Source organism: Leptinotarsa decemlineata, unplaced genomic scaffold (assembly GCF_025532065.1).
Source record: "Leptinotarsa decemlineata unplaced genomic scaffold, Ldec_3_MD MMD2_tig00081414_RagTag, whole genome shotgun sequence".
Classification (NCBI taxonomy): Eukaryota; Metazoa; Arthropoda; class Insecta; order Coleoptera; family Chrysomelidae; genus Leptinotarsa; species Leptinotarsa decemlineata.
Window position 1 is genome coordinate 496 of NW_027412750.1, and position 14,162 is coordinate 14,657.

The following is a 14,162-nucleotide window of genomic DNA, read 5'->3' on the forward strand; positions in this document are numbered from 1 at the left end:
ATTCGAGCGTGTATTCAAAAATGATTCGAAGTGACATCATTAGTGATAAGATTCGCCAGAATGGAATGATTCATTTGGTGTCAGATGTCGAATCCAACGAAAAAAAACTTTTCAATTTTCTCCAGCCTAAATTAGAAGCGGATAAAATTTCCCAGCTTCATTTTATACATCCTTACAACGTATTCGATACAAAGTTTTCAGCACTTTATAAACTATAACTATCAAAATAAAGCAGAAACTCACAACTGACGTAATATAACCTCAAATTCGTTTCAAAACCAAATGCGTTTTCTGGCGCTCATATTCGTCTGTGAATCAAATACATTCGTTCTGGTCTTCTGGTACCGTATAGAAGTAAACACTATATACGGTGGTTCTGGCTTTGAAACGATGACGTCACATCAACTATGATTGGAAACGTATTCATTATTGAACACCGTCCTTTGAGGTAATGCCTTAATAAAGTTAAGCATTTAAATAAAGCAAAACCTTAAATGTCAGGGTAGGAATTGAGTTATTGGAACTCTCTTCTTAAATTATTGACAGTTCTTAGGACAGCGATATTTTTATATCTAACCTAAAGAAACAAATTTTTGAAGGTGTTTTGTAGTGAGGTTGTATTCATTCATAGAGCAATCCAAACCACGTGACCCAATATGGCGGCGTAGGGCAAACAATCTAATTATTGTCATAAGAGTCACAGCATACCTATGCTGTGTAAGGAGATCAATATCATTGGTTTTGGTGTCGTTCGCTATTGTGGAGTGTTTCTTCACATTTTTGGAGTTTTTTGTGGTGTTTAAATTCAATCAAAATGGAAAGTGAATACTTGAAATCACTATTGCTGAACAGCAGAGACGTTGCTAAACGGTATGTTCGAAAAAATATACCATCATCTGTTTACATTTTTATAATTGTTACAGATATATAATGAAGTTGAGATTGGTCAATGGTTTAGACCCTTTCTCATTGAATGTTTCTAATTTGGATTATTCAATTGATGGTGTTCCTCCAGTTGCATATGTGGATATTGCTTCGTATTTGGTTTTTACCCACAGTTTTTATTCACATGTGCAGATGAAGGCATATAAAGGTTTGGAATTGTATAAATATATTGAATCTGACATCGTTGTGAAGGTGGGAACAAAGATTGAGAACAATTTAATCATTTTTGTTGGACAGGGGAGTTTTTCTAAGCTAGCAGTATGCTAACTTTCTGATTTCCTAATGGCATAGTTAATTCATCGAAGAAGCGATACGTGAAACTGTGTGTATTCACGATCGACTATACCTGTGACTTGTTATGTGTGTTGTCTTCTTTGTTGATCAAGAGAATGATTCAATTTTTCATTTGAAAATCCCAGAGTGATTCTTACAGTAGATACTAATCTTAATAACTTATTTTCAGGACAAGCATTCACAGAAAGCAAATGCGAAACCTTTAGATGTTTGGTGCATCATAGCAAAATATGGAAGCGTACTTTTATGGCCGGAGACAGTGAAGTTTGTAGTCACGTTGACACCATATTATTTGCTGGTGATTATGCAAATACCAAGAAAGCGGCAATGTCATGCACAGATATTAGAAGCTGTGTGGCCAATGCCATCCATGACACAGATGTTCCCAATTGTACCAGTACATGAAAATTTGTGAAAGCAGCCACGAGTTCTAGCCATGGATTTGTTGAAGCGTCGCACGAGACCCGACTATCAGCGGCTCCAAAATGAGGATCAAATTCGTGGCCAGCAATGACTTTACTCAATGACCTCAAAAAAAATCCATAATTCCGTCACATCATCCGTGAGTGGGGATTTTTTTCTTCGAATATATTCACTGATGCATACAGAACAAATCTCATATTTTGGAATATTTTGTCACGGAGAAAATTAACCTCCACTCCAAGGCCGTAGCGAAAATAAAAACCAGGGGGGGGAAGGGGAATCAAATTTTCCCAACCCTACCAGCAAAATTTCCCAACTTTCGAAGAAATGAAGCGAGAGAGATTAGAGATTAGTTACTACTATAAGATATTAAAATTTTCTTACTTAGCTATCCAAAGATTTAGTCTAAGAGCCAGTGAGCGGCTACCTGCATGTATTTGACCAGACTTAGGTTTTTGTACATTGAGGCCCCTATACTACCGTACATGATATGGGACCTCACTAAGCCCAAAGTGGTGGACGCGGTGAGTGCGCAGGTAGGACAGGTATCAATTTTTTAGTAATTTTAAATGCATTTGACGACGTTTGCCGTTTTGATAATTTGAATTATATATTATTGGGAACGGAAAATAATAATGGCTGAACATTACCTCGCGTTCAACATTGTGGCAGACATATTTAAAAATGTTAAAAATAAATGTTTTTTTAAAGTAAATTGACAAGATCTGCCATTGATACATTTCACTTATTATAGTTTCAAAAACTTATATTAATTAGGGCAGAAGTATTCAGTGCGTACAAGCACCAGCAAATAACAAAATCTGAGATACTACCCGGGCCAGATGTCTATATATTACGATAACTGTTTTACATCAAAATAATGTATTTATGATTTACTTAATCACTTCAAAGTATTACTATTGTACCCATTCTAGCCTATAATATTTTTTCTGATATTTACTATCTGCCAGTTAAATAATATAAGATTTATACCTGAGAGGGCTCTATTATAATCCCAGATCTAATGGTTTCCGTCAGATGTATTCAGTATATTTGTCAACCTTCATATAGATGCCTCATGTTGCGTGAATTTAAAAAAAAATGATTGTGTTGCTTAATTTTATTTTGTTCATTGGATTATTAATTGTTGAATATTTTTGACATTATGTCGAGTGAAATAGATGAAGTGCAATGTGTTTTTTGTGACACATCAAAAACAAAATTATTAATATTTTCGGAAGAGACTATGGTAAAATGTCGAAATATTTTGAGGTTACGAAAACTTCATAAATTAAAGTACAACGATGTAATTTTACCGGAAGATATTTTTGATGCCGGCTATCATAGTAGTTGTGATAAGACGTTTACAGCTTTAAAAAAAATTTTTTTGGCAGATGCCAACAAAAAATTTCATTACAAAGTACGTCGTCGTCTGCGACTGAACAACCATCAACATCAGTTAATAGTTCAATAATTGATGATGCAATGGTACAGGATTCCGTTTTGAATGACGTGAACGTTCCTGAGATAGATGAAGTTGTAGAAAAAAATATTGACGTCGCAGTAGATCAGCCGTTCGAGGAAATACAATTGGAAGATTCAGCAGCACCATTAACTGTTCAGAATCTTGAAACTGTGGCTTCAGCAAACCTGAATTTGTGCTCTTTTTGTGATAACAGAAAAACAATATAAGTCTAAGAATGAGCCATTACGTACTTCAAAAAAAATCAATTTCAAATAAATATCTTATCAATGTTGGAACCAGATTCTGAAATTCACAATGAAACTTTGATAAAAATACAAAGTGTTGCCTCTGATGAAGTATACTTTTCATGATGTTTGTCGACAAAATTTTATAAATCACAAACGGTCACTGGTGACAAGTTCTTTCCGTACTTCATGGCATATCTCTCAGAGACACATGAAACCGTTTATAGAGAAATTTGTAATTTAATTGAGGAGAATGTCATAAAACGGGGACGTTGTTATTTTTTGTCATATTTGCTTAAAGAGTATCTCGATATGTTTAAAGAATTGAGTGAAGGCTCCGATGCAGCATCAGTATTTGCCGCGCATTATTTACAAGAAAAAATTCACAAGAAATTTAATGATAACATTCAAATTTTGATGTCAAACCAAAAAAAGTTGTTGCTCATAAGGGCGTTTAAACTATTGATGACTCATTATTTGCGTACCTAAAAGACCAAGATTCCTTGCAAGCAGCTGCTGCTATTTTGAGACAGGAAATGAATAACTAAAACAAAATTACCTGATTATTTAACTAAACAACAACTAATTAAAGGTGAATGTTCAATACCACCAATGATTTCAGAGTTTTTTTCGACAATATTCCTGGTAAGTTGATAAAAATCAATTCTTTATCGAATATGTTCAAATCTATTTATAAATTATTAATATTTCACAATTTACGTTTAATTTTTACAGAATCTGACTCAATTGATGATGAAGATGATTTACACAACGATGAACATTACCCGGATGATGATTAATGAAGAATAATGAATACTTATAAATATGTATGTTACCTTAACATACCTTGATATTTAAAAATTTTCCCGTATTTTATCGTCTTTTTTTATCGTCAAAATTTTTAAATATTGTATGAACTACATAAAAAATTTTAATTTCAATAAATGCAGTAATTAAGTAAATCATAAATACATTATTTTGATGTAAAACAGTTATCGTAATACATAGACATCTGACCGGGTAGTATCTCAGATTTTGTTATTTTCTGATGCTTGTGCGCACTGAATACTTCTGCCCTAATCAATATAAGTTTTTGAAACTATAATAAGTGAAATGAATCAATGGCAGATCTCGTCAATTACTTTAAAAAACATTTATTTTTAACATTTTTAAATATGTCTGCCACAATGTTGAACGCGAGGTAATGTTCAGCCATTATTATTTTCCGTTCACAATAATAATATATTTCAAATTATCAAAACGGCAAACGTCGTCAAATGCATTTAAAATTACTAAAAAATTGATACCTGTCCTACCTGCGCACTCACCGCGTCCACCACTTTGGGCTTAGTGAGGTCCCATATCATGTACGGTAGGTATAGGGGCCTCAATGTACAAAAACCTAAGTCTGGTCAAATACATGCAGGTAGCCGCTCACTGGCTCTTAGACTAATTGGCTGAATGATTATGCCCGTTAGGGTATACACAAACAAAAATAAATTTTGGTGATTATAAAAATAATAATGGGAATTATTCTACTTTGGACCAAGGTGCTTGGTATTCCACCATATCCATCATGTATAGGAATATTCAATACAAATGAAAGGAAACAACACTTAAATAATATTGGGCTTATTGTTTTCTACTATTATTTTTTCTATCTTCACGGCTCGAAACTTCCCAACTTTTTCAAGTCGAAAAAATAGCAAAAAGTTGGGAATTTTGTAAAATTGTCACTTCAAAATTTGTGGACTGTTCTGGACTGTTTTCTTGGGAGAAATTATACTTTTTCGAAGATTTCAAACAACTCAGAATTCTCTTCAAGTTATTCATGTTGGGAAATCATAACCTTCTCCTGGTTCTTCCCCTTTTCTTATTGCCTCTCCTTTTCTTTTCTCTCATTTCTATTTTTTAAATTTTTATTAATTTTTTTACTATCATTTTTTTCTATCTTCATGGCCCAAATTTCCCAACTTCACCCAACTTTTTCCCAAGTCGAAATAGCAGGGGGGAGGCTCCCCCTCATGGCGACGGCCCTGCCCACTCCCTATACAGGGTCCTGCAACAGTGGCGCGGTGTTCCATATCTCTATTTAGGAAACAAATAGGAATCTAAATTTCTATAATATTACCTTATTATTCGAGCTCGACAAAATAAAAATATTGGCGGTCACACAGGGTGTTCAATTTTTTCTGGGCGGATCCCAACTGTGTTTTTTCAAATAGCAACCTATATTTTTTATCGTTTTTTCGGTTTCTACATAGAAAATAAAACACACTTTATGTATATCTTCACTTCGAAAATATTGACGGTTTTCGAGATATCTAGCATGATAAGTTTTTTTTTCCAATATTCGTCACTCAGAATATTTGAAATTATAAAGTTGTGCCAAGTCCAATTGAATTTTTTTTTTGGTCAAATATTCTACATTGGTAAACTCTCTCAAACGATATATCTGAAGTCGACCTGTGATATACAGGGTATGAAAAACCGCTTGCCACATATTGTAAATAAAAATTTGCAGAATCTTCCTTATTTTGAATGGAACACCCTGTATATTATTGATCCAACGAAACCTCTACAAATTTCATTAAGTATTCCCTATGGCTAGGTTCAATAGTTTTTCTTAAAAAAGCATTTTTTCTAAAAATGGTCGTTTTCCTATTTCTACGCCATAAACTCGACTTTTTTCAAAGCGAAATCCATTTGACGACTGAAGAATGTACGAAAGATATCTTGTTCCAATTCTGTACATGATAGCGTGTCCTATGGTTTTTTTATTATTTTTTTCTAAAAATGACAACTCTATTGTATGGCCATAATATCAATGATTTTTTTACTGTGAAATCCATATGTGACGACTGTGATCGAGATATATGTTATGTTTATGACACATTTATTCTCTAAATAGAACACCGTGCAATTTCTTCATTTGATGCATAGTTTTTGTCCAAACCTTTCCTTAAAATATCGCCCCATGCGTAAAATTATTTGTTGCTAAATAAACAAGTTTTGAATTACACCGCAAAATGTACGTACTTGAATAATTACAATAATATCAATAATCGAAATTTGTGCCATACTTTTTCGGTCTAAAACAACCTCAGAGAATAAAATAAAATTAAACGATTTGTTGAAACCGGATGTATCAATTATTCTAAACATGAACGCATCAAGCCAGCTACTAATGAAAATAATGAATTGCAAGTTATTCTTGCTGTTGAAGAAGATCCTAGTAGGATTCAACAACAAATTGGTGAAATAGTGGATATAAGTGAGAGATCAGTGTAACGAATTTTGAAGAAACATCACTTTCATCCATCTCATACTACTATATGCCGATTTTGAGAAAAGAGTGAGATTTTGCAATTGGGCCATGGGAAAAATTCGTCAAAACAAATATTTTTTCAATAACATTTTATGGTCGGATGAATCAACATTTCATAAAAATGGATTTGTGAATCGACATAATTACCATTATTATTCGACAGAAAATCCCCACTTATTGAGACAGGTGGACTATCAATATAGGTGGTCGATAAATGTCTGGGGAGGCATCATTGGAGAATATGTAATTGGTCCATACTTTTTTCAGGGACATGAATGGAACAATGTATGTGCACCTGCCCACTATTCGGCAGAAGTGAGAGATCATCTTAATGAAGTATTTCCTAATAAATGTATAGGACGGAATGGGCCTGTACGGTGGCCCGCTAGATCACCAGATTTAACAAAACTGGATTTTTTCTAATGGGGATACATAAAAAATATGATTTACGTCGAGCCACCGAGCCACCAGCTTTTTCCGAAAATATGCGACTTAGAATAACGAATGCTTTTGGCAGCATTACACCAGCTGTCTTGCACAGGATAGAACAGTCTTTCAAACATAGACTTCAGCTCTGCATTCAAGAAAATGGAAGACATGTCGAACATATTTTATAAAAGTTTCATTATCAACCTTCATTAAACTCTTCCTTTTTTAGTTTTGTAGTTTGTCAGTTGACAAATTTAAATATCTAGAATTTAAGCCCTGAATTCATGAATATACACCATAACATGAAAAAAAAAATTAGTAATATTCACAATGTTTTTTCATTTAATCTTGTTTGGTTTGATATTGCACGATTCATGGAAAAATTCTGCATCCAATGAAAAAAATGATTTTCCATTTAGAAAAATGTGATAGGTACATACATTTATTTCGTGAAAAAATATTTGTTTGGACCCGCTATAATGTACAAAATTGAAACAAGATATCTTTCGTACATTCTTATCAGTCGTCAAATAGATTTCACTTTGAAAAAAGTCTTTCATCGAGTTTATGGCGTAGAAATAGGAAGAACGACTATTTTTCGAAAATATGCTTTTTAAGAAAAAACTATAACCTAGGCATAGGGAATTTTTAATGAAATTTGTAGAGGTTTCGTTGGCGCTCCTTATGGATCAATAATATACAGGGTGTTCCATTCAAAATAAGGAAGATTCTGCAAATTTTTGTTTACAATATGTTGCAAGCGGTTTTTCATACCCTGTATATCACAGATCGACTTCAGATATATCGTTTGAGAGTTACAACTGTAGAATATTTGACCAAAAAATAAATTCAATTGGACTTGGCACAACTTTATAATTTCAAATATTCTGAGTGACGAATATTGGAAAAAAAACATGTCATGCTAGATATCTCGAAAACCGTCAATATTTTCGAAGTGAAGATATACATAAAGTGTCTTTTATTTTCTATGTAGAAACCGAAAAAGCGATAAAAAATATAGGTTGCCATTTAAAAAAACACAGTTGGGATCCGCCCAGAAAAAATTGAACACCCTGTGTGACCGCAAATATTTGTATTTTGTCAGGCTCGTGCAATGAGGTAATATTATAGAAATTTAGATTCTTATCTGTTTCCTAAATTGAGATATGGAACACTGCGCCACTGTTGCAGGACCCTGTATAATAATTTTTAAAGAAAAGTCTATAATTTCTTCAAATATTTTATAGATGAGGATTCTTTTCGTAGAATGTATTTAATTTGGCATACAGAATGAGTCCCGTATGTTGAAATATTTTGTCGGGTAGAAAAACAACCCCCACACACCCTTATATAATTTTAAAATAAAATTCAACAACTCCATCAAAATATTAGTGGATGGGGATTTTTTTTTGCATAATTACATACTATAAGAGGTGCCGAATGAGACCTGTATCTCAAAATATTTTGCTGGGCAGAAACACAACCCCCACACACCCTTATATGCTTTTAAAATAAAATTCAATAACTCCATCAAAATATTAGTGGATGGAGAGTTTTTTTTGCATAATTACATACTATAAGAGGTGCTGAATGAGACCTGTATCTCAAAATATTTTGCCGGGCAGAAACGCAACCCCACACGCCCTTATATGTTTTCAAAATTAAATTCAATAACTCCATCAAAATATTAGTGGATGGTGATTTTTTTTTGCATAATTACATACTATAAGAGGTGCTGAATGAGACCTGTATCTCAAAATATTTTGCCGGGCAGAAACACAACCCCCACACACCCTTATATGCTTTTGAAATAAAATTCAATAACTCCATCAAAATATTAGTGGATGGGGATTTTTTTTTTGCATAATGAAATACTATAAGAGGTGCTGAATGGGACCTGTATCTCAAAATATTTCACCGGGCAGAAACGCAACCTCCACACATCCTTATATTTATTCAAAATTAAATTCAATAATTCCATCAAAATATTCGTGGATGGGGATTTTTTTGCATAATTAAATGCTATAAGAGGTGCTGAATGGGACCTGTATCTCAAAATATTTGACCGGGCAGAAACGCAACCCCACACACCCTTATATACTTTCAAAATTAAATTCAATTACTCCATCAAAATATTCGTGGATGGGGATGTTTTTTGCATAATTACATACTATAAGAGGTGCTGAATGAGACCTGTTTTGCCGGGCAGAAACACAAACCCCCACACACCCTTATATGCTTTTGAAATAAAATTCAATAACTCCATCAAAATATTAGTGGATGGGGATTTTTTTTGAATAATGAAACACTATAAGAGATGCTGAATGGGACCTGTATCTCAAAATATTTCACCGGGCAGAAACGCAACCCCACACACCCTTAAATGTTTTCAAAATTAAATTCAATAACTCCATCAAAATATTAGTGGATGGGATTTTTTTGCATAATAACATACTATGAGAGGTGCTGAATAAGACCTGTATTTCAGAATAATTTGCCGGGCAGAAACGCAACCCCCAGACACCCTTATATGTTTTCAAAATTAAATTCAATAACTCCATCAAAATATTAGTGGATGGGATTTTTTTACATAATTACATACTATAAGAGGTGCTGAATGAGACCTGTATCTCAAAATATTTGCCGGGCAGAAACGCAACCCCCACACACCCTCAAATGCTTTCAAAATTAAATTCAATAACTCCATCAAAATATTAGTGGATGGATTTTTTTTACATAAAAACATACTACATACTTTTTTTTTAATAATATTCATATATTAGATAATTTAGATGATAATTATATGGAAATATAAACATTACTAACTTAGTTGAATACTCACTTTATAAATACAAGTAAAATGGGAATGCGAGTATTTATTATATGGAAACAAGCTGGAGGTTGCTTATTGTTTTTTTTATTCGATTTCAGTTCCACCATTCAAAGATGTGGATGCAGTATGCAAGTCAAGATTGAATCGATGTTGTAGATCTCAAATCATCGGTTCAACATTTGTTGTCTGAATTGAAGGTGTTGGGTGATGGAGCCGAACATGCAAGCATTTATGAGTATATGCTATGATGAAAAACAAATCGAATTATGTCTTTGTGATGCTGAGAACTATCGGAGTGGTGCAGAAGTTTGTAACAAATTTTTGGATAATGAATTGGAATTGTGTCAACTTGTGAGGTTATGATTGAACTGAACCTGAGAAGATTCCTGTATAGTCTATAGATAGTCTGTATGTTCCTGTAAATCATAAATAATGTCAAATTAAAAACTTTGTATTATTTTCATGTTTTCTTTATTTAAATCCCATTATATACAATTGAAAATGATTACAACACAATAAATATGATAATGAATTAGGAAAAATTACAATACATGATATAAGTCAGTTACAAATAAAAAAAAGAAGATTATAAAACAGTACATGATAGAGTGGAAAAATGAAACAGTATCAATAATTAAAAGAGTGTCATATCTGCTGTGAACTGAACCATCCAATGCATTATATGTTAAAACTGTATCATGCAAAATTAATGCTTATACTTCAATGTTGTCTGGAAACTTGGTCTTCCTCGTCTCAAACTCAATCTTTATATCAATAGTTGATGATTTTGTTGCATTCGGTTGATGGGAACAATCGATGATGAATAGTGGATTCTCTCTAAATTGTCCGATGTCCATCAGAGGTTCACTCATATCTTTATCATAATAACTTCGCTGGAAACTCTCAAAAGCATAATAAGCAGGAGCATCAAGTTTTTTATCGAAATTCAAATTCCAACGCTCATCATATGCATAAACTTCAGAATTCAAGTATACTCGAATACTATTGATATCGGCAGTAGTGAATTTTGTAATATCCTGTGTTCCAGATGTGGTAGTACTTTGGAATGCGATGATGACAAAACGAGGAGTTTCCAGAGCGTTAGTTGTTTTGATGGCCCAAATGTCTAAAGAAGTCCCACGTAATAATGGTAGTTCATAGAGGTCCCACATACGATAAGCCAACTTGATTTTGGCATTCAGACCGCTTTTGTTTATTCTACTCAGAAGTTTGAGCTTGTGTTTATCATCTGGTACAATATGTCTTATTTTCCATTCGATTTTATTTATTTCCAAATCAGCATCAACCTCACCTATATATGAGTTTTTTAATGATCGAGCGATAATCAAAATCAATTCCTGTTTAGCATTCAAGATACTTTTGTTGTAATCTTCAGCTAAACCCATAAAATATTTCTGTGGTAGTTTTCCACTAACAACATGACTGTATCCAAGATATCTTGTTTCAATTGTGAAAGTCCCCAGCCAGATTTCAATAATATGTTAGCATGTGATTGTCCTAATAATATCATGGTTTTCATTATAGATGTTATCCCGGGTTTTCTGAAAACAGCCACTTTTTCACACACCCATTTCGTAACTAATTTCATCAAAGAGAAATGCAATTGCATTATTCGAGAGATAGCATGTTTTCGCTACGTCTTTGGGGGTGAATTTACCTTCTATGTAAATGAAGCTCTCGGCAATATCTAGTATAACATCTTGATTATTGATTGTAATTCTAATTTCATCCGAATTCCTGAATAGCGGTGATCCATAGGGCTTATATGTGTGCTCATGTAAACGTATGAGAGAATGATCGAGCACTGGTTCATCGAATCGTTTCAACTTTTCACTGTTTGTTTCGAGCACCATTGTTATTTTCTTACTTTCAATCAAATCGATTTTAAAAATTTAAGATCACTCACAGACAGAGCGTTATGTGCTAACTGTTTATCATACATTTGTGGAATGAGCTTCTTTTTATGCACACTTTTCTTTTTGATGGTGCAGCTCGTTTGGGATTGTTCAATACGGTTTTGTCTATTATGAATGAAACCCATAACAATAGTTATTCGATTTTCTTCAATTCCAAAATAATGAAAATCTCTTCTTCACTTCCAAAATCGATAAGGTTATTTTTTTCATCCAAAATACGCACTGTAATGTTGTGAATCAATTGACGACCTTCTGGACTGACAGGCATATATATAATACTGTGTGGTTCTTTAGTAAGATTGTATCCTGGTTCAACATCAATATCGAATGAGAAAAGAATGTGGGATTCTTCACCATTTATATACGAACCAGATATTATATTGCAATCTAAGCGGATAAGTCTCACAGTTGTAATGTTTATTGGTAATGAGGATTCATGTATCTGAGTTGATGGAAACATGCCATGAGCGAACCCCATCATTTCTGCTATAGAATGTAAATGTGTCAGATCAATTTCATATTTGGATCGCATTTCACATTTGAATGTATTATTATTGGTGTGTAGATGGAAAAATATCATCTGCAACGATATCAATTGGTTTTTTATCATGAAACAACCTGAACGTGATATGTTTCTGTATGACGGCATTGATCTCTTCTATTTCGTAAGCACCACATGGAATTTCAATTGTAAACTTCTGGAGTATCGATGAGTTGTCATTACTGATTCTGAAACTCACTAAATTATTAGCTTCAGTTATATTATTGATTGTTGGGAAAGAAAGTTTTTGGCTTTCTACTACTCCATCTGATACAAATATATACTCCTAAAAATATAACCCCTTCTATTCAAATTATTGATTGTATTGCATCCATAGAATCCCAAAAGTCCTAATCCATAACGGCTGTTCCTATTCAATTCAACTGGTGGAAAAACATCCGCACTCAAGACACTTGTCCCGACAGCTTGTAGCTCGAACTTTCGTGACATGATGATGAATATTTTGAAACACATTTCAATCTATTGTTGTGCACAGCAACAGCACATTTGAAACAATTAACACTTTTTGGAAGGTATTGTATTGTAATAAATATCATTTTTATTGATACCAATATTCACATCCTCTATATTACAAATACAACACATAGATTTTCGAGGTATAGGACCATCATTAACATCCGAATCTGAATTTTCATCGGGGTGGTGTTCATAACAAAATCTATGTTTCATTATATCGATGTCATCTTGTAGATGTTTGGGTAACTTTTCCCAAAATATGCAATTCATGTGCAACACATGCAAGTATCACTTCCTTGGGCATATTTGCAAGCATCACTTTATCCATTTTTTCAAGGTACCATATTTTGAAAACATTCTAAGTGAAAACCCTATTCCCATGATAGCCTCCCGATCCAGTTTTGGTGTTGTATCCATTTTTATTTGGAAAATTATTCAGAGAGAAACTGTAAGCACAAGTGACCACAGAAAACTGTATTAAATTTCTGTTGACGGTTATAGTTATATTTGATTTTTACATTCGAACATTTTCGAAAGAATCGAGTCAATTCCAATGGTGGGGGTAGATCTCCAAAACTATCGAAATATGCGACTAATTTCTCACATTTTTATATGCCACCCAATGTGTTCCTGGTCCACTTATCCCATCTAAATTGACAATAGCTGTCTCGTTTTGTCTTGGACCTGAAAAGGGTAATCTGTCACGCATAAAAACACCACGAAAATGTGGAATTTTCATTTTTTGTGCATATTAACTGAGATCGAGATCGGTGAGAGGCCTCAGAGGTAGGGGTTCAATTAGTTTGAGGTACGGTACGGTTTGAGGTATATTCCACTTCCGCGTTTGCCCAATGCCACAGCCTCCATGGTTTTATTGTGGCGATTGGCTTCCATTAAAGCCGCTCTGCTGGCTTTTGCTGAATTCACGGCCTTGGTAATATCAGCAGCGTCTCCCGCTAAACTCCCTAGTGCGGATAGTCCAGCAAAAATTGGTATCAATGGCAAAAGTCCACCGATCTTGGGAATAGGAATTATGCGTGGTGTGCGGATTTTCTTCTTTCCACTGGCAGCTTTGAGGTATTTACGTTCCGCCTGCAAAGCCACAGTAATATCTTTTTTGCTATTATTCGTCACAAATTGATGCCCACCAGATTTCTTCAATACATTTCGCACTTTATGGACTATTCCAGCACCAAATGCAACTTTTCTAATTTTATTTTTCTTCGTTTGTTTCCTCTTACTTTT

General features: G+C 33.7%; 1 protein-coding gene across 2 annotated transcripts; it reads left to right on the top strand.

Moving 5' to 3' along the window:
* The first annotated feature begins 329 nt into the window (after positions 1–329).
* LOC111516525 (uncharacterized) lies at positions 330–10,417 on the top strand. 2 transcript variants are annotated; one of them, XR_012468382.1, is made up of 3 exons: positions 330–870; positions 924–1,801; positions 10,061–10,417. XR_012468382.1 is itself a non-coding variant. In XM_074186507.1 (2 exons), exons 1-2 carry the CDS (start codon positions 815–817, stop codon positions 1,210–1,212), a joined length of 345 nt encoding a protein of 114 aa, XP_074042608.1. In that variant the 5' UTR covers positions 330–814; the 3' UTR covers positions 1,213–2,002. The 2 variants fall into 2 exon arrangements, 1 of the variants encoding a protein (XP_074042608.1); XM_074186507.1 differs by lacking the exon at positions 10,061–10,417 and having other exon boundaries at positions 924–2,002.
* Positions 10,418–14,162: the final 3,745 nt, after the last annotated feature.